At 43.7% G+C, this 19786-nt stretch overlaps 1 protein-coding gene across 1 annotated transcript; it reads right to left on the minus strand.

Annotated features, from left to right (window-relative positions):
- Positions 1 to 127: 127 nt before the first annotated feature.
- dzip1 (DAZ interacting zinc finger protein 1) lies at positions 128 to 15894 on the minus strand (the record flags this gene model as incomplete). The annotated part of the gene is made up of 18 exons (XM_080527330.1): positions 128 to 220; positions 671 to 839; positions 1677 to 1798; positions 2046 to 2401; positions 2701 to 2848; positions 3237 to 3441; positions 3769 to 3947; positions 4430 to 4489; positions 4826 to 4876; positions 5326 to 5374; positions 5928 to 6035; positions 6351 to 6401; positions 6487 to 6636; positions 6880 to 7038; positions 7252 to 7376; positions 7808 to 7892; positions 9672 to 10283; positions 15865 to 15894. 18 exons carry the CDS (start codon positions 15892 to 15894, stop codon positions 138 to 140), a joined length of 2742 nt encoding a protein of 913 aa, XP_080383456.1. The 3' UTR covers positions 128 to 137.
- Between the last annotated feature and the right edge of the window lie 3892 nt (positions 15895 to 19786).

Below are 19786 nucleotides of genomic sequence, written 5' to 3' on the forward strand. Positions count from 1 at the left end.
ACATATGCCTTTATGTAGTAATAGTATAAAGCATTTTTGTCTTCCAAAGCATTTCTATAGAAATCATATTTCTTGTTGTTTTAGCCCCAAGTATGTAAACCTATGACTTATGACTTATCAACCATATGTATATATTGCTAGATTTCATCTGAGTCACTCCAATCACTGACAGAATTCAAGCTGCTCTTCAGAGTGCTGCCAGTTCCTGCTTCATTAAGACCTGAGGAGAGGAACACACACACACACACACACACACGCACACACACACACACACACACACACACACACACACACACACACACACACACACACACACACACACACACACACACACACACACACACACACACACACACACACACACACACACACACACGCACACGCACACGCACACGCACACACACACACAGTAAACACCTGTACTGGACGACACACACTCATTTACAATGAGGGTCTGGTGTGCCTTAAGTCGATTCCCAGTCTAAACTTCCTCCTACCAAAGGTAGCCTGGAGCCAATAAATAAAAACACAATTCTGGATGGCTTCTTGCAACACCAGAGGGCGCTACTGTACTGATCTTAGTATTAGTTGTTTTCAGCTCAATTCCAAAATAAAGAAGACCACTCCTGACTCTGGATGGGTTTGGAATGGAGGGAGGCCTGAGACTGACCTGTTTTCTGTCCTTTCTCTGTGGACATGCCCCACACACTGGTGGTGGAGGAGTCCAGGCTCTTCCTGACAGAGAGGGCCGTGTTCTGGGCAGGTTTGGACACGGCGGGAACGGCTAAATCCTCCAGTGAAGAGATGTCCCAGTCATCATCTTCCTCTATATCTTTATACTGAGAAGAAACACATTCCTGAGAGGTGAGATCAGGCAGGCAGCTCAGGTTACGCTGCACAACACTGGAGGACATGGGAAGTTCCTGACTTCAGCACGTTGTCAGATTGTTCTGTTATGTCCTCTCTGTCTAGCATGCAGTAACTTAGGTGATGACACTGCAAGTATGTGGAACAATTATACTTATCTTTTTTACATTTTTACTCAAATGTGCTGGTTGAATGTTACTCACACTACTATCAAAAACCAAAAAGCATATGTGAAATAATAATAATAATAATAATAATAATAATAATAATACATCTATCAGTGTTAACATGCTTGCCATTTAAAAACACCTACGGCTTGCTCTGACCTCATCTCCATCAGTTAAATGTAGGGAGGTAACGATGCACCACGAGACTTAATTATCAATACAAATATGTGACGATTCAAATCGGTGAGATTGAAAATGAACCGCGATACTCTTTTTAAACAGCAGAGGGCGTAATCTACTTTTGACTTCGCTTTTGTTTTTATAAAGAAAAGGAAATATGCATTAATTGCATAGTTTGTGAAAAGCAGTTATACCCTACCCCAGAAATAAAAAGTTTTTTTTTTTAAAGAAAGTACAGTATTTTGTAGCTTTTGGTCTGAGAAATAAATAAAATTATCATTTTCAGTCATAATTTGTCTGCAATCTCATTTTGTTAAAGAAATTGTGAGAAAAAAATTCGTATCGTAACCCAGTATCGTGAATCGTATCGAACCGTGAGTTGAGTGTATTGTTACATCTCGAGTTAAATGTCATATTATGATGATGGTGTCACTTAAGTGACGGAGAGAGAGAATTTCTCACCTTGAGCTCCCGTATCACATCCTTCCTCTCCGGTAAGGTGCTCACTCCCCCTACTGGTTTCTTTGTTCCTCTGTCGGCCATCTGCCTCTCCAGGCTCTTGGTCAGGTCCTTCACCAGGTTATCTTTAATGCAAGATAGTACTGTTACTACAGCCCTGCACCGAAGAGATCATGTTATTTTATAAAAGATCAGAGTCATTTAAAAATGAGGAGATTTGTATTTTTTTTTACAGATTTTCTGAATAGAATGCATAGACTGACAAGAGATATCTTCTCATTCACAACTATGTTTGGTGTGAACTCTGTGTTCACAAGATTGTTCAACAAAAGGGTGAAATGAAGAAAAAGAACAAGAAAAAGACACTCTTACTATTAGCAGTCTTCTCCACGTTGCCATTCTGGTCTTTGTAGTTCCTGAGCTGTTGCGGGTCGATCTCCTCCATCTCGCTACCCTCCGACCACTCGCCCTCGCTCTCCGCGGCGCTGAACGCTGTCTTGGTCACGTTGGCCACTGGGGCTTTGGGCTGCGGGGGTTTGGACGGCTGGGCCTTCACGTGGGTGGGTGTGGTCCTGGCCTGGGCCGGTCTCGACTGGATTTGTTTGACCTGCAGGGCTTTGCTCTGAGGGACTCTATGCTCCTGTCTGCGTTTAGGAGGCGGGTCGTCGTCTTCCTCCTCCTCCTCCTCCTCATCAGATGACTCTTCGTCAGAGCTGAATGGAGGGGTCCTGAGGAGACAGAGGGAGCCATTTGATCATTTCATCACGTTCACACCCTAACCAATCTCTCCAAACTTTTCAAGGCAACAGACCCTGGGGCTCTACACAATACAGGGCTGACCCATACTGTCCTGGCTCATATTTTGTCCTTTAATACTCTCCATTCCAACACTGTTCCGGTGTTCTAGTGAATGAGTAACCAGGACAACCCAGTACAGCTCAGATCAGCTTTGCAGTGTGATTAACATACAGTATTTGCATCAGATCCCCAGGTCAGGTCATAATAGTATCATAGGTCATATGAGTACTTGGGGGTGGAGCTCTTGGGCAGGGTGCTGGTCCTGCTCCGGGGGGCAGGCTGGGGTGGCTGCAGCTGGAGCTGTTTGGCCAGCGGTCCTGACATCACATGTGTGACCCTGGAGGGAAGGCTGCTTGACCGCGATCTGCTCTGAGTCACTACAGGGAGACACACGCACACGCACACGCACACGCACACGCACACACACACACACACACACACACACACACACACACACACACACACACAACAACAACAATTATTGGATCAGTAAATGTGAATAGGTACAGAATATGGCGGTCGAAAAGTCTAAGCAGGCGGTGGTGAAAATGACTCATGTTAGAAGCAGTTTAGGGCAAACAGAGATTAGGAGGACTTGTTTGATGTAACCACAGCATACAAGAAAACTACCAAATGGAGCCAATCAAACAGAATTACTTACTTATGATACCTCAACAGGGTCAGGTCGCATTGATTTGATATGAAGACATCCTAGTCATATCTGTAAACATATGAGCGCTGAGTAGTGATAAAGCAGAGGCGTACCTCTAGCTGAGTGCCTGGGTTTGGCCCTCTGTTCTGGGGCCGAGTCGTTCTCCGTCCTCTTCTCCTTCAGCCTCAGGGCCAGCGTGCGAGCGACGTCCTCCCGGTGGGACCAGTAGTCTGGGATGGCCCTTGCCACGCTATCCCTCTCCAAGTGCACCGTGGCCATGATGTCACTGTACTCCCTGCTCCGGAGGCCACTCAGTCCCTGCAGAGTTGTGTGGAGGAAATGGAAACTGTCATGTTTCTCTTTGTAGGGAGACAAAAAACGGTCCCCTTAACTCAGAGGTCATGGGTAATACAGTACACTTTCACAAAGGTTCCCAATGTTAATCTGAGCATCTTCTGAATGAATTGCAAACAAATCCATATATAGCAATATCAAATAATACTTACAGCGTTATCATGCTGTAGCAGAGGACATATACAAATAATCCAACTTGGCCATCCCTAAAATCACCCAGTGTCTATTTGGTATTCACGTACTGAAATGGTTGGAAATGCAATAGAGGGGAGTAACTGTCGTTGTGCGTACCGGTTTGACCCCGAGGGCCTCCAGCTTCTCGATGAGCGCCTGTTCCAGAGCTGGCCGCAGCTCCTTCTTGATGTTCGGATTCTTCCTCAGGACGTTTGTCACCGGTGGCCTCTTCACCTCGGGCCTCTTCACCTCGGGCCTCTTCACCTCCGGCCTCTTCTCAGAGACGCTGCTCGAGTCTACAAGAGCACCAGAACAACCGCATAACTCAACAGTTTCAGTCGAATAATCTGCTCCTAATAAACCAGAGGGCCAGGTCCTAACTTGAGATCGACGCGCTAAAAGCCAAGAGAAATCCAATTGCGTGCCGTGCACAAATTGAGGGGAATTTTAGATTTCTCCGAGGAGGCGGGGGCAAGCATGAAACGAATGAAAAGAGGAGAGAGCATAATCTGCTTCCTTTTCTCCATTGTTGGGCCAGTGTTGGAAGCCTAACTGTAACCACAAGTAACAAACAACAGCGATGACCGCAGAGGAACAGGCAGAAAAGAACATCTTGCTGCCTCTGCTTCCTACAGACTGGGTACCGATATGGCCGACGGACTTGACGACGTTACACCTGACCTGACTTCACAAGCATCACAGACGGACACGCCCATGCAGCAGATGAGCATGCAGCATTCAACAGACAAGATGCTGCCGTCCGTCCAGACTCTGTTACCTTTCTCCTCCTCTGATAGCTCCTCTATAGGTTCCAGTTTAGGAGCAGAGGGAGGCTGCTCTGATTGGACAGCACAGGGAGGGGGGGGGGGGTCAGAGGTCAGAGGTCAGACAAGGGCGGGAATTATGAAGGAGGAAGTACTCGGCTGTCTACTGCCGTCTAGATTGTGGTTCTGATCAACAGAGGTATTGAAGACAGAAGAGTCTGGAACCGTGCTAAACAGACTGGCTCCTATATACCTTCAGGTAAGGGCATGCACTGATGATACAAATAGCACAGGTTGTTTCCTTGCCGCGGATCATTCCTCAAGGCAACGTGATGCTGCGGATATCTTGGTTGAACTTAGTATCTCGGACTGAGGGACATACTGACAGGAATGTCATGCTAACAACTTACCACACACCACTCTCTTTGGTTTAGGCTCTGGTGCTGGGGCAGTGATGATCGCTGAAACATAAACACAGTGAGTTCACAGAACAATAACAACAACGGATTTCTATAGACTAACTACTGACAGAGTTGATCAATTCATAGACAATATGTGACGGCAGCTGGTGAAACCAGGAACAAGTCGGCAACCAATTAAGTTGTCTGAAAAATATTTAATACATTTCAACGTTGTTGAAAATCAACGACACTCTCGCTAGTCAAGCCAAAATATTGCAATGCAATAGATTCGGTGAGTAATCCCCACTGCTACCTAGTCAGTGTAGAGTAGTGATGATTACTCACCGAATACATTGCTTTGCAAAATTTGGGCTTTTCAACAATGTTAAAATGTATTTACATTTTTCAGAATAGAGGTCTGAAAAATTTGATTGGTTGCCGACTTGTTCCCAGTTTCACCAGCTGCTGTCACATATGATTCAAAGCAAGTATAGAGATAGTTTGCATACCTGGTATTTCCACCACTTTAATGGGTGGATTGGAGGTGAGGTGCTTTAACTGAAAGTACAGTACAGTTAGCGATAAGGTCACAAACACACCAACAGTTGCAATCCCTTACATCATTTTAAGTCTACATACATTTCAATATTGCGATTATATGTGCTGAAAACATTTAGCCTATTCTTTAAATCTTGTTAATGTTTCTGATTCATAAAGTGCTATCTTATTCACTCAACAGGGAATAATATCATAATGTAACAAGCAGAATGTCTTGATGATATCCCGTTTCAACCCTCAAGGGAGGGAGTTCAAGGATGTTGTCTAATCAGCTACGTAAACTTTCAACAAAAGCTCTGTGATTCAGACGTGTCCTTTATGCAGACTGGTCCTGACGACTACTGTATATCGGTGTCTAAACTCCACACATCCAGCCAGCAGGGCCAATACAGGATATCCTGAACAAGGGTCAACCCAATGCCTAACTTCCTCCTTTTCTCAGCTGCCCTTGACAGCAGCAGCGGCAAGCGGGCGGAGTCGGTGTGTGTGTGTGTGTATGTGTATGTGTATGTGTGTGTTGTGTGTGCGTGCGTGTGTATGTGTGTGTGCTGACCTGGTCCCTATAACAGAGGATGGTGTGGTCCCTCTCGTCAATCTGCCTCTGTGACTCTTCCTGCAGCTGAGAATAAGACCAATCCTTCTTGCTCATTTCATTCAACCTCTGGGGGGAGACATGAGGAAAAAGGCAGGTGTAGATGTGAGAAATAGCATTGAAATGGTCCCCTGCCTACCACTAGCCTGTACAAATTGGATAGGTGTAGGTTTGATGGCAGTAGCTCAATCTGTCCAACTGTTTCAAATCTACCCAAGTGCATACGAGACCGACCAAGGTTGTCTCTTGACCTTAGTTGAACTATATACAATAGGTGATGGAAGTTATCATAAGTAGAGTACAAAGTGGAGTACAAAAACCCTTTGAGATCACTTCAAGTTATTGATACATCGTTTTTTCAACCTTACATAAAACCAAAATTACCTCATTCTTGTCACGGTCATTCTGAGCCTCCAGCATGTGTATCCTCTCGTCCTGGGAAACAAACAAACATTCCGTCCATAAAGGTGTTCAACGTTGAGCGTTTCATTTCCCGTCCGTATATGGTTTATCGCCTGACCTGTTTCCTGCGATTCCTCTGGAGCCTCTGGACTGTTTGGGATTCTCTCACTGAGACTTCCTCCAACGGGGCATCCATCTCTCTCTCAGGATGCCGGGGAGGAGGGCTAGCCCTTGACTCGGGATGGGCAATTTGGTAATCCACATATTGCTGAAAGAAGTCACACAATCATTCAATCAGTCATTCAGTCATTCAGTCATTTCAAACAAACAAACAAAAAAACAATGACAAATTCAAACGTTACATATGGTTATGCCACATCTACAATAAATGCTTTTGGGACAAGCAGCAGTCATGCCAGTATTGCTTCCTTTTCAAAACCCTTCTTAAAGGGTAAAAACCCCAGAACAGTTCAGATAGTTACTATGTTGACAAAGTGAGTAGTAAACTAACCTTTTCAAGCAGGGCGGTCCTGGTGTAGGCTGTTTCTACTTCCCTCCGGAAGCCCTCCTTGGCCTCCTCCACTTTTCTGTTCATTACCACCATCTCCTCCTCCTTCCATCTCGCCAGTTTTGTCATCAAATCATCCTGCATGGACCGCTGGTCTTTTTCCTAGAAAGACAATGAAAATAATCTGAAGCCCAGAACACACTCTGATGACCTATGATTGTGTGTGAAGTGATACAAAACAGTACAAAGTAAAATGCAAAAACTCTATTACATCAAATCTAATCTAAATCAAATAGGTACACAATTCATGCCATGCTAGGTCATAAAATCCAGATTAGGCATAATACTAATTATACAGAAGTCATATTCTCTCACCTGAGATGTTTTGGCCAATAAGGCTTGTTGCTGCTGCTGCTGCTGGTGTAACTGCTCCTTGAGGCTGCTGACCTGCTCTTCGAGTACAACAGTCTGAACTTTCTTCTGATTGTCTGTCCTTAATTCTAACACAAACAAAGTTCCATGTCAGACAGATTCACAGCATCAGGCAAAGGTCTTAATGAATCCTTGGATGATTGTGTTGAACTACATCACAGTGGGGTACAATTGTAAGTCTATCGTAGCTCTCTGTATGGAGGTGGGGTGACATGTAGGCTACTGCTGCTGGTTTCAAGCCATTGAAAGGTGTTGAGGTGGCGTCACTCTGTCAGTGTCCTGACGCTAGTCTCAATGGAGTGGGGCTGATGTAAGACAGGGTGGTTGACTGCATCTAACCAACTTACCTGACTGACTGTATAACTGTTCCTACCGTTCTCTCCCTCTCTCTCTCTCTCTCTCTCTCTCTCTCTCTCTCTCTCTCTCTCTCTCTCTCTCTCTCTCTCCCCCTCCCTCTCTCTCTATTATGCCGATCAAATCCTTAAAGCTGTTGACTTACGGACGTCATACTCCTCTGGGTGGCGACGTTGCATATGATTCTGGAGAAAGGAGGAATTCATGAAGGCTTTATCACAATGTTGACACTGAAGAAAAAAGAAAAAACAACAGAAAAATTACACTTATTAATTTGACAACCCGGACACAATCTGTGTTCAACAATCTCAAACAAAGAAATCTGCAGCACAATATGCACAGTCACACAGATACTCTCTACAGCTGTATGACACATTGAGTGAGCATAGAGATGATGGCCTGATAGGGAGCTCCGGTGTGTGTTTCCTTGGAAACGGTATAGTGTGAATGGCGTTGATATCCCCCCCTCTACCAGACGTCACCTCTCCCCGGCTCACGGTAAACCAGAGTAAACACATCACATCACATGGCTCATTTAACCCCTGGGTCCAGGAACGGAAGGCACTGCCTGCCTGCCTGCCTGTGCCTTCATTCAAATTTAACCACACTGCTATTGATACCGTGTAGCACCATACGCTAACGTTCTGGTGGTAACCATTGCAGCAAGCAAGACACTTTGTTTTTTGCACAAGGCTGCTAGAAAAAGGAACTCCTTGTGTGTGGCTATTATTGCATTGCTGGTCTGGAATAACTTAAGAAATTGCTGGTGAAATTGAATTAGGTCTGGTCACTTAGGGAATCAATGCAGCGGTCTGTGTATCATTTGACATCTAGCGTCTAGTGCAAATCTGACCACATCTCTTTGATTTCCTGAATTGAACTAGTCAACAATTAAAATAGGCAGTAGGGAGTCTAAGTCAGACAGGCTTGTTTGGATGTGTATTAATGTTATTATAGCAGGTTATAGGCCCACTATGGGAGATATCTGTGGACAATACTATCCATGCAACTGTCCATATCCATGTCATTTTATATGCAAAACCTATGAAAAATCAGCTTATCCTTAAACACATGGTCTCCTATCAATAATTGAGCTGCAGAGGGTTTAGCCATCAACGGATCTGTTAGCTGAGCAGAGAGCTCTCACCTAGCAACAATGCTCAGTCACATGAAACACTAGATGTTGCCTTGGCAACAGCTGGGCCTGGTCAGCAGCAATGCACTTCAATAAAACCAAGCCCCTCCCCCCTCCCACATCTGTACTATAAATACATTTAGCATACACCCAACCAATAGCAACAATAAGGTAGCCTAAATAGTGCAGAGCACAAAATAGCACATTGACTGGCCCTATGAATAGCAGGAACGTGATTATTAATGAGGGTGGGGGAGGTGCCTGTCATCTTGGTGCTCTTGCCACCCCTTTGTAAGTGGATTAAATAAAGTAATTGTCACCAGCCGACACCATCTGCTCTGCTACAAATCCTATTCTTTGCATCCGAAAAACAAGGCTGATAGAGATTACACGCCCCAATCCCTGTAAAGTGGCCGTATTGCAGGTGTTGTAAGACAATGTTTAGCTAGGCTAAATGTGTAGCTAGGCTAAATGCAGGAAAACTAATGAGGCCCACCCCGTTTACCATTCTCACTCCTCTAATACCTCAGGGTTCACACCAAAACATTTAAATGTATGTAAACATTTTAGAGCAAATTAAATGTTACTATGGAGTAAAGATAGATTAACTATCTTTGATCACCAATGACATTGTTGTTAAAAGCAAAAGACATTTTGAACATGAATTAAATGCAAGTTGGTTTTGATAAAGCAATCCAGCACCACCACGAAAAATCCTGGGGAGAATCCTGAACCTAATGACAACTCTGAATACAGCCAGGGAACAATGGCTGAGAGGGGGGACCCGGGAGGAGAGGGACTGACTGACTGTAACCACAACACAATGCAAATGGTAACTGACACCCAGAGGAGTGAGCTGGTGAGAGCTTAGTACCTTTTGGCAATTGCTGAGGCGCGTGGCGATCATAGCCTGCTGGGAGGCGATCATCTTCTTCCTCTGCTTCAGCTCCGTCTTCAGGGCCTTCGACTCGTCGGCCTTCTTCTCCTGCTGGGCCAGGAGGTTGTCCCTGTGGCGGGCCGCCTCCTGCAGCCTCTCCTCGGCCGCCTGCAGGCTGTGGGTCAGGTACTCCTGGGAGTGGAGCAGGTACTCCACAGTGAGCTGGGCTAGCCGGAAGAGCTTGAGCAGGGCCGGGTCCACGGCGCTCTGGCAGCGTGGGCAGCGCTCCCCCTCCACGCTGCAGAATGTCACCCCGGAGATGTGCTCCTGCAGGGTGTGGAAGTCCAGCTCGCTGGCCACCAGGTCAACGTCCACGGCGCTGATCCGGCGCCAGTCTACACTCTCACGCCGTGGCCGGAACTTGAAGGGTGGGATGGTGGCGGTCGAGGAGGTGGACATGGCTGCTGGTGGTGGGGGTCCGAGTCCGCACTGGCCACTGGAGGTGGTGGGTTGGCTCAGAGGGGAGTTCAGGAGGGAGGGGATCCCTGCTGAGGAGTGGGTCCCTGGGGTCTCTGGCTGGTACGGGTAGTATACGTTGTTGTAAAATGGCTGAAAAAGACAATCAATTAACACCGAGTAATGGTCCTATTTGAACCACACCGCACGATGCTTCTCCTGCACCAAAGAAAAGCACAATCAATCAGGAAAAAACATGATTCTTCAAGTATCATCACAACACAGCTGCATATGAAGCATATGATTCAGAATAGAGTCTGTTATAGAACCATACAGATGAACAGGACACTGCTCAATGCATGAACCCTAAAAAAATAAGAGCATGAAACACAAGAAGCATTACATCTCATCAACAGTAATCTACCTAATTCTGTAGATGTCTCGTTGACGCCGTGTTCTCCTTACCATCTTGAATTTTATGAGCGTTTCAGACGAAACCAAGAGGATCTCTACGGTGCCGCCCCCCCTTCAGCGGTACACATCGACACCGAGGCAGGGCGTCCTTTCGATCTCCATGGAGACGGTGACACATATGTTCATAAACTCGCTCTGGAAATCTGATCAGCACTCATGGAATGCCTCTTGTCCAATCAAATTACTTTGTCCCTTGGCCTTGATGACGTTGAACCCAGTGTGCGCTCCGGCGCTCTCAGAGCGAATTTACGAACGCAGCCCTAGTTTACAGCCAGGGCTCCCTAGGGAATAGATTTATATAGCCTACGTATTTGCCCGAGGGAGATACATGCTATCAAAACATTGCAGGTAATCCGCGGCGAATGTTTCCCCACATACAGTCGCAGCAGCATCGTTAAATGCACTCACTAGTACTGGATGTTCTCAGTATGAACACGGGAGTAAAGGGATGTTATGCAATTATATATTCCTTGGAAATCTCATATGTGGTGGGATGTATTTTCCCCATGGGTAGAAATAATACATTGAGTCTGTCTTCTTGGCTTGCTGATGTCCGGGCTTCTCTATAAATTACAACTCGATCACTTCATTTCAACTTCATGATATTGTTCACAAATGATATACTGTACATGGTAGCTGATCTTGCAAAATTATTATGTTCTGAATGAAAACCGTGTAAAAAGAACGTGTTAAAATGGTAAACTCGGGCATAAGTCCACATGTAAACAACACAGCATTGTTGGTTGCGTTAGTGGCTATGTTTTATTGTTATATTGTCGTCGAACAGTGATCATTACATGTTCGATGCAAATGACATAAACCAGTGAATCTGCCCCTCATGTTTCCCCAAGTCACACAGTCTGCATGCAGGACCGCAACAAAAGTTCAAGTCGGGATAGGCTACTTCTTGCCGAACAAAAGAACGGCGCACGTCGAGAAATGCACGGATTTTCAGTCGTTTTTGAAATGTGACATCTAAAGTTGGCTTGAATAAATAAGCAGTACAGCATACAAACCTACAGCCACGATAACTATCCCCCCAAAACATTGACGAGGTAGCTAATGTTTATATCAAAACAACTCTTTGACCATCTCTTTTCTGACTGGCTGCCTAGCTAACGGACAACGAAAAAAGTGCAACTTGTTGAGTATGAATGTGATGCATGTGGGAACACGTTGAGTTGAATAGAGTCACAATATCAGATACAAACAATCGTAACATGTATGGGTATATAGTGTATAACTCACCATAATCAGAATAATGTGCTAAAAGTCCATTCGCCGAATGTATTCGGTGTGTTTTTTTTCTTGTCTGCTGAAGTGTGGAGCTGGAAGGATGGGGACCGCGATGACGTAGGTGCACATTCCCCAAAACCCTGCTGGGCCCGAGTTCTGGAAAAGGGGGGATGGGAACTCAACTTTGTGCCGAGATTGTTTTGTTGAATAGAGAAATCAATGTAAAATGCACGGACTATTATATCTACAGCTTAGGTTTTATATGGAAGTAACTGAAGTTCACAAATTACGACAACTGCTGTCAGGTAAGCTATCGTTTTTATGTAGATAGGCCAGCAAGAAAGTTAAGATGAAGCTGCCACTAGGCTGCTCCAATTTCTTAGTTAGTTTACGTCTCCCCCTTGTGGCAAGATATTACTTAGGTATGACCTTTCCCCTTCTAAAAAGTATACAGTATAGTATACAGTGAGATGCCTGACTTTATCGCCAGAGGATGTCAGTAGAGGTCCTTTTACTGTAGAATAATTTAATATAAGGGTATGTGCACCACAGCTAAACAATGTTGCCTTATTCTGACATGGCGGTTTTATGGCAATTGCAGCATGTGGTTCTTTTAATAGGTTTTTATATCAAGGCTGATATAAAGAATACCAAACAACTAACTTTGCCTGTCATACAAAGGGCAACTTCAACTCTTCCTTTTATTTCCAGTATTGAATGTTACTCACTATTGTCACAGCAAATAGCCTACTGGCAGCTGTTATTTGGGAGTGCAGTCAGGCCAAACAGCTGGTGCAGTGAGCTGACACTGTAACTCCTTGTTAAAGAAGACAAGAGGGTGGTGCCAGGAGAAAAACACTTGCACGCGCACACACACACACACACACACACACACACACACACACACGCACACACACACACACACACACACACACACGCGCGCACACACACACACACACACACACACACACACACACACACACACACACACACACACCATCTTGATATTTCATCAGGTTTCGTATGTTGTGTATCTAAAATTCATATTTTTCTCATTATGGGATTGTCTTTCATATCTCATTAGCTTACAGAAGGGGAAAACTTTCGTTTGGGACTCCCAGCAGGAGAACGACAGTGGGTGCCATTTCCCTGGTCAGATCCCAGACAGCAGAGGCAGCAGCAGCAGATACAGGACCTGATAAATAGACACTTAAATTCCTCTTGACAGTGTTGCAGACAGACATGAGGATAGCCTGAGGCAGACAGCTATGAGACTTCTCCCAGGGGCTCGCTCAGGATCAAGATCAGACAGAGAGCCCATACCAAAGGCATCCCAATGAGGCCCCACAGTTCAACAATAGGACAACCTGGATCACTTGATGTTTAGAGATATGGATTCTCCTCCAAGACGTCGGACCGTAGGCCCATTGGGACAGACTTTTTCCCTGACCATGTGACCTGACCTGGAAAGACTGGATCCTAGTCAAATATTATAAAGTGATAGTTCATAACTAGGGCTGTAAAGACATGAGTCCCAGTTATAGCCTACAGATAGAGCCCACATTATTTCCTGGTAAGCTCATGTGGTCAGGAGAAACTCCTGGCCCTATGTATCAGATTTAAATGGACGTTTTTGGTGGTGAACTTTAGCACCATCTGGCAAAGATATCCTTTGATGTATGTGACACTGCTGTATTGAGCTTTTCCATCTGTACCGACAACAAATTCCACCGACCTTGGTCGTGTGGTCATTAAACGATTCATTCATTCATTCATTCAAAGAAGAAGAAGAAGGTGTATTAAATGCCCTAACATTAATATTCTCATTTACAGTATATGCCACAACGATACAATGTGCATAACAGGTTTATATACCTCCAAAAAGACGGTGACACAATTACACAATGTACAATTACGTAAAGCAGATAGATACCATCAATGTTCACCTGACAAATGGCATATTTGACCAAGAGGTGATTTAGATTTTGAAATGCAATGAGGATGTTGATGTAGAGCAGTTGTGAGAGGAAAGCGAAAGTTTCAACTCAAAAGCAAAGCTCCTGAGCCCATGAATAATCATGGTCGTACTAAGACCGCTTGATTTATTTGCTCTCGCCCCCTTATGAAATCCTCTATGAGCATGAGGTATGCCTCTCCTCTTCAGGTCACAGTTGCACCATGTCCTGTTGAGACCATCTCCCATCGCTCTCTCCCATTGACAAGGCTATAAATAATGAGTCTTACACTCCGCCAGTTCACAGAGTGGGCACAGAGGGAGAGGCTGCCGAAATATCTTTATTCATGAGTGGGACACTGGGACTATAATCTTTCTACAGAGAAGGTTGAACACTGTATGACGGCTTGTTACCGTTTGCATTATTATTTGTATTTTATTTTAGTGGATGTTTATTTATTATAATATGATAATGCGTATATATCATTCTTCTCTAATTAGTGTTTTGGATCTTATGCTCCAACAAGATACGTTTTACGTACACCAAGAACAGTCAGAATGCTGAGAGGCAATATCATTGATATCAGTGTATTTCAGAGACTAAATGTGTACTTATGTAAATTTCTTAAATGGTGACAAGCCATGCAAAGACAAAAACCCATATAGGTAATGATAACAGACACCACTTTAGTGACAGAGAGAAGGAAATAGTATAGATGTTGTAGGATTTGTTTTTCTCTAAGTTGAAAGAAAAGAGTTGTCTATGTGGTGTGTATTATTAAACAAGTGAATCACATTGCTAAACGAGGTACTGATGGCACCAACTGTGATGTCATTATAATATTCGAATCCAATGTATCACTATTCATCTACTCCCATCTCAAAGTAGATAACTCATGTTAGTTGGCAAAACTGCATTTGTTAGAGGAAAATAGAATCTCTAATTGGTACAGGTGCATGGAAATGTCATTCTGTCAGACCTGCCCAGTCTGTGTCTACTATATGAAGACAAGACAATGGAGTGCTGGAGCGCACTCCAAGTTTGTGTGGAGTTACCACACTGCAATTGTGCTTTCCTCTGTTATCTTGAGACCAGCAAGTGCTCTGGGCCTACTTGGTAAGAGTCTTGTAGCTAAATATTACACATATACTGCCTACCTCGTTTCATCTTGGGGATCGATTGTTATTTATGATGGGGGGTACATGGAGGAAATCAGACCTTTAAAATATGAACAATTATGACACCTGCGGTCTCACTCTTAGGACGAGACAACCTATTATAGTTGCAACACAGATCAACTGATACCAGTGACATTTAACAAATGTAGTTATGTATGTATTCAAAAAGCAAAATGTGTTGTATTTTTCCATGCAGCTGGCTCTCGGTGTTCCTCCTTGTCAGATAGTGTTCCCTCTTTATTAATTATGGTTATAAGAGGTATCTAAGGCAAAAAGCAATTGATGATGGCTTACTTACATGTCACCATTGCATTCCAAGTGTTTTCATGCACTTTTAAGAATATTGTAATGTCAATGATTTAATTCAGAACATTAATTGATGTTATCGCAATTTGTCAATTTAAAACAAATTAAAACAATTATTCATACATTCTGACTTGAATGATATAAGATTACAGATGCAATCAGTAATATGTCATCTGCAAGCTGCTAAGTCTTACAGATTAATAAATGAAAAATATGCTTATTCTGAAAACTATTTTATTCATACAGCCGATTTAAAATGCATGGGAATATCAAAATCACTGTTATAATATAATTATAACATAATTGAAAAAGAACCATATCATATTCATATTCATGGTATCCTCAGTAACTACATTATATAAATGCAACAAAGTGCCGTGCATGCTGTAACATGAGGTGATGGTGATGGATGAATGTCACAACAATGGGCCTCAGGATCTTGTCACGGCATCTCTGTGCATTCAAAATGCCCTCAATAAAATGCACCTGTGTTTGTTGTCCGTAGCATATGCCTGCCCATACCATAACCCCAACCTCCACCATGGGCCACTCTATTTACAATGTTGACATCAGCAAACCACTCACCCACATGACACCATACACGCTGTCTGCCATCTGTCCGGTACAGTGAAAACCATCATCCATGAAGAGAACATTTCTCCAAAGTGCCAGACGCCATCGAAGGTCAGCATTTGGCCCCTCAAGTTGGTTATGACGACGAGCATGCAGATGAGCTTCTCTGAGGCAGTTTCTGGTTACACGTGGTCTGTGGTTGTGAGGCCGGTTGAATTTCCTGCCAAATTCTCTGAAACGACTTTGGCTTATGGTAGAGAAATTAACATTCAAGTCTTAGATCTTTTATTTCAATTCATGGAAAAGTGGAGCAAAAACAATCATTTTCCATTAGATTACTCTTTCTGTCAGATCGGGAACACTATCTTACAAGAGAACACTATCTGACACTACATCAATGCTGAAATAGACAACACCACAGTGCTTTTTAAGACATCACTGCACAACACGCATATGCCCGCTGTAGAAAAGGCCAGCCTAATCACCCCCCTTGTGGATTTATTAGTTCAGCATGTCTATAGTTCTTATATTCTGATGAATATACCTCACTGGCTAGGGAACGCCAATTAATAATCACCCCACCTCTCCTGAGTCTATCAGAAATGTAGTTGCCGATGTGTAAGTGGTGTAGTACACTAAGGCGCATGTTATATCATCACAAGGTCTCTGGTTCGATTCCGTCCATCGACATATCCTGCATGTCATCCACCCTCTCTCTCACCCATCTTTCCTGTCAATCTCTACCGTCTCTATCTCAATAAAGCAGAAATGCCCTAAGAAAATAATTGTAGTTGCCTGGGACTACATGCTACATGAGTAGTGACGTCAAAGGATTCTGTTGCAATACCACTCAGCACTACATGAATCAGTGCTCAAGCTCCTTTATAAAGAACAGAAAGAGTCTTCGATCAAGACAAACCAGAGATATTGGAAGCAAGGACGCAAACACCAACCAGCACAGTGTAATCTCAAGACTAAGTGCAAGAAGTGCAGAGTGTTCAGAGTGTTCCCACAAAGTCAATGTTAGCACCTAGGCTAACATGAACGGCAGCACAAAGGCGCTAGCAGAGAACCCTTGGTGAGCTCCACGGTAGAAACCTCTCTGCATTGACCGGCCTACAGGAAGTAGCAAGGTGTTGCTAAAGATCAGCAGAGTCATCCTACGGGAATGGCAACAAGTCACAGGACACATATGCCCTGTTGGAAGACGGGTCAAAAAGCAACATACTTCCTCACAAAGCAGCCCTATAGGTAGGCCTCCAAGGAAACACTGAGGACTTGGCTCTACCTACGGTGCATCACGACATCAAGGTCATCCATGGAGCTGATTCTCTGTAGCCCCTCCTACTCAACCAGACCGATCCATCAACATCCAGAGAGCCTTTACAGCTTTGCACCTCATACCTACCATGTTGAAGCCCTTACAGAAAAGGTATCAGCACTTCAAGGGTCTGCCTCTTCACCCTTTGAACCAGCCACTTTTGCTAATAATCGGCTCAGACTACCCACGTCTGATTCATTACACCCACATTCCAAATCATGTGTAGACATCACTGCACAACACACATATGCAAATGCCCACATGCTTAGCTGTAGGGCAGCTTATAGACCTGAAATAATTCTCAAATCGAGGACTATATATTACATTGGAGGAGTCAATTGGCTGCCTTTATATAAGGATTATTACAGTGCAAAGAATCCCAATACTTTGTAACGCCACGAGAGCTCCTGGATCTGTGCAAAACAAGTTCACCCTTTTATATACCCGCTCATGTCAGATGTAGACCAGTGGTGAGCTAGAAATGTGCCATCCCATATTCTGCTCTTTGGCATACAGAAAAGGAGAACTACAGGGAGTGTTGAATTCGACATTTTTGAAATTGCAAATTGCATGTCCCTCCCCTCAAGTTTATTAAAAAACACTTAGCCCTCCTCCTGACTGACACTGAAAACGCATGACCCTCCCCTAAATCCCTTGATTGATACTCACGGAATGGGATTTCTTTCCAAGTTGTTCCAATTCGTTTTCCAGTGGGGTGCAATAGTCTTTTAACTATCATGCAGGTGATTGATGGTGATGACTGCTAACTATTTTAATAATGACACCTCAAACCCGTGAAAAGGTCTATTGAAACATAAAAATAACAACAACAACAACAACAACAACAACAACAACAACAACAGTGAGTAAGCTATTGTAGTGGGGGTCATGAGGTCATGTCAAGGCACAGATACTACTACTACAGGTTGTATGTGATTTGTTCCCTCACAGTAAGAGTGGAGAAGGATCTAGGAAGCAAGCACAGCCACAGCTATTACTAGGATCTTTAGAGATAGAGATAGAGATACAAATAGAGTGTCAGGAATCTTAAGTGCATTGGGAATGTACTCTGTGACATAAATGTAGGTACTCAAATTACTAAATGAAGTGTTTACTGCTATACTGTATGTGTATAAGTTGTAAATCTGGCTTGTGGCAGGTCTTCTAGTTAGAACATCAACTTGGAGGAAACTCATTACATTATCATGTGACATCTAAGTAAGCTCTGTTTCTCTTCCTTTGACCCCAGCTCCAGAAAACCAAAGTAATTGTCTCATTATACCACTGATGTTTAAAGGCAGTCATAATTTCACATTGTCTTTATTCCTGGTTGTCTTCCAGGAATGGGCCTATTTAATTATACAGTGTTTAATCAATAACACATTAAAGAACCATCAAACCGCAGAGTTCCACAGTTTGTTCCCTGTCCTCTTGACTGTGAGCCATCTATTGCTCTACCTCAGTTTGCCCTCAATCTCACTTCTGTGTAAAATCGGTAAACCTCTGCTAGTATTAAGGAGTATTCAGTGGGGTGAGATGTTCAAAACATTTCAGATGTTTGAGTATTTTCTGTTTGAATTGGGCAGGAACAGTGAACATCTCAATGTGTTAACATGTTCGTAACATGTATTGTAGTTCTCAGCAATACTTAAAATAGGCTATTCTGTAGCTCATTATACTTCATCTGTAATTGGGCTGAATACCATAGATGCAACCACTCTCAAATACATAGACAGATCTATGGATGCAAGAACAAACCACCAATGAGATGAAAATGCTAGTTTGCATCAATCCTTTAAAAGGAAAATGCTAATTTGCATCAATCAACAAATTATGCACCAATATAGTATCCCCAATTTAATCAAAACACTAGAGTTGTCCTTTCTTTGGGGGTAGGTTTCTTTGGGGTTAGGGTATACAGTCTTAATTTGAAAGGCTGAACACAGAGAAGGGAACTAGAGATGGATTTCAAGGGAAGATATCCACCACTGTCTTTGTACACTCTGGCAACTTTCCAGCCCGATTCTCAGAACATTCAGAGAGATCTCATTCCTGTCAAACCAGGACAAGAGAAGCACTTAACATGACATTTAGAGAGGCTCTGAGGTTTTCTCTAAAGGCCACGACAACAGAAAAGGGAAAGAAAAGAAAGGATGATGCTATCATAGACATGTGTTTAAATGCCAAGTGGGATAGTTGCTTAGGAGATACCACGACTGTTCAGATAACAGTAACACGTCATTTGGCTTCTTTTACACGTGGACCTATGTAGAGCTCACATATGGTGCATAGCAGTATAAAGGTTTCTCTACTCTTTTATATCCAACATTATCTTCCAAGGCTTACAGCAAGGTCAAATGGAACGGTAAATGGACTGCACTTATATAGCGCCTTATTCCAATGCGCTTTACAATGGCCTCTCATTCACCCATTCACACACCAATGGCAGCAAGCTATCATGCAAGGCGCCACCCCGCTCACTGGGAGCAATTTGGGGTTCAGTGTCTTGCCCAAGGACACCTCGACACATGGCCAGCCGGGGGTCAAACTGCCGAACCGCCGACCTTGTGATCATTAGACACCGGCTCTACCTCCTGAGCCACAACCACCCCT

The sequence above is a fragment of the Nansenia antarctica genome (genome assembly GCF_963989245.1).
Source record: "Nansenia antarctica genome assembly, chromosome: 3".
In the NCBI taxonomy this organism is placed as follows: Eukaryota; Metazoa; Chordata; class Actinopteri; order Argentiniformes; family Microstomatidae; genus Nansenia; species Nansenia antarctica.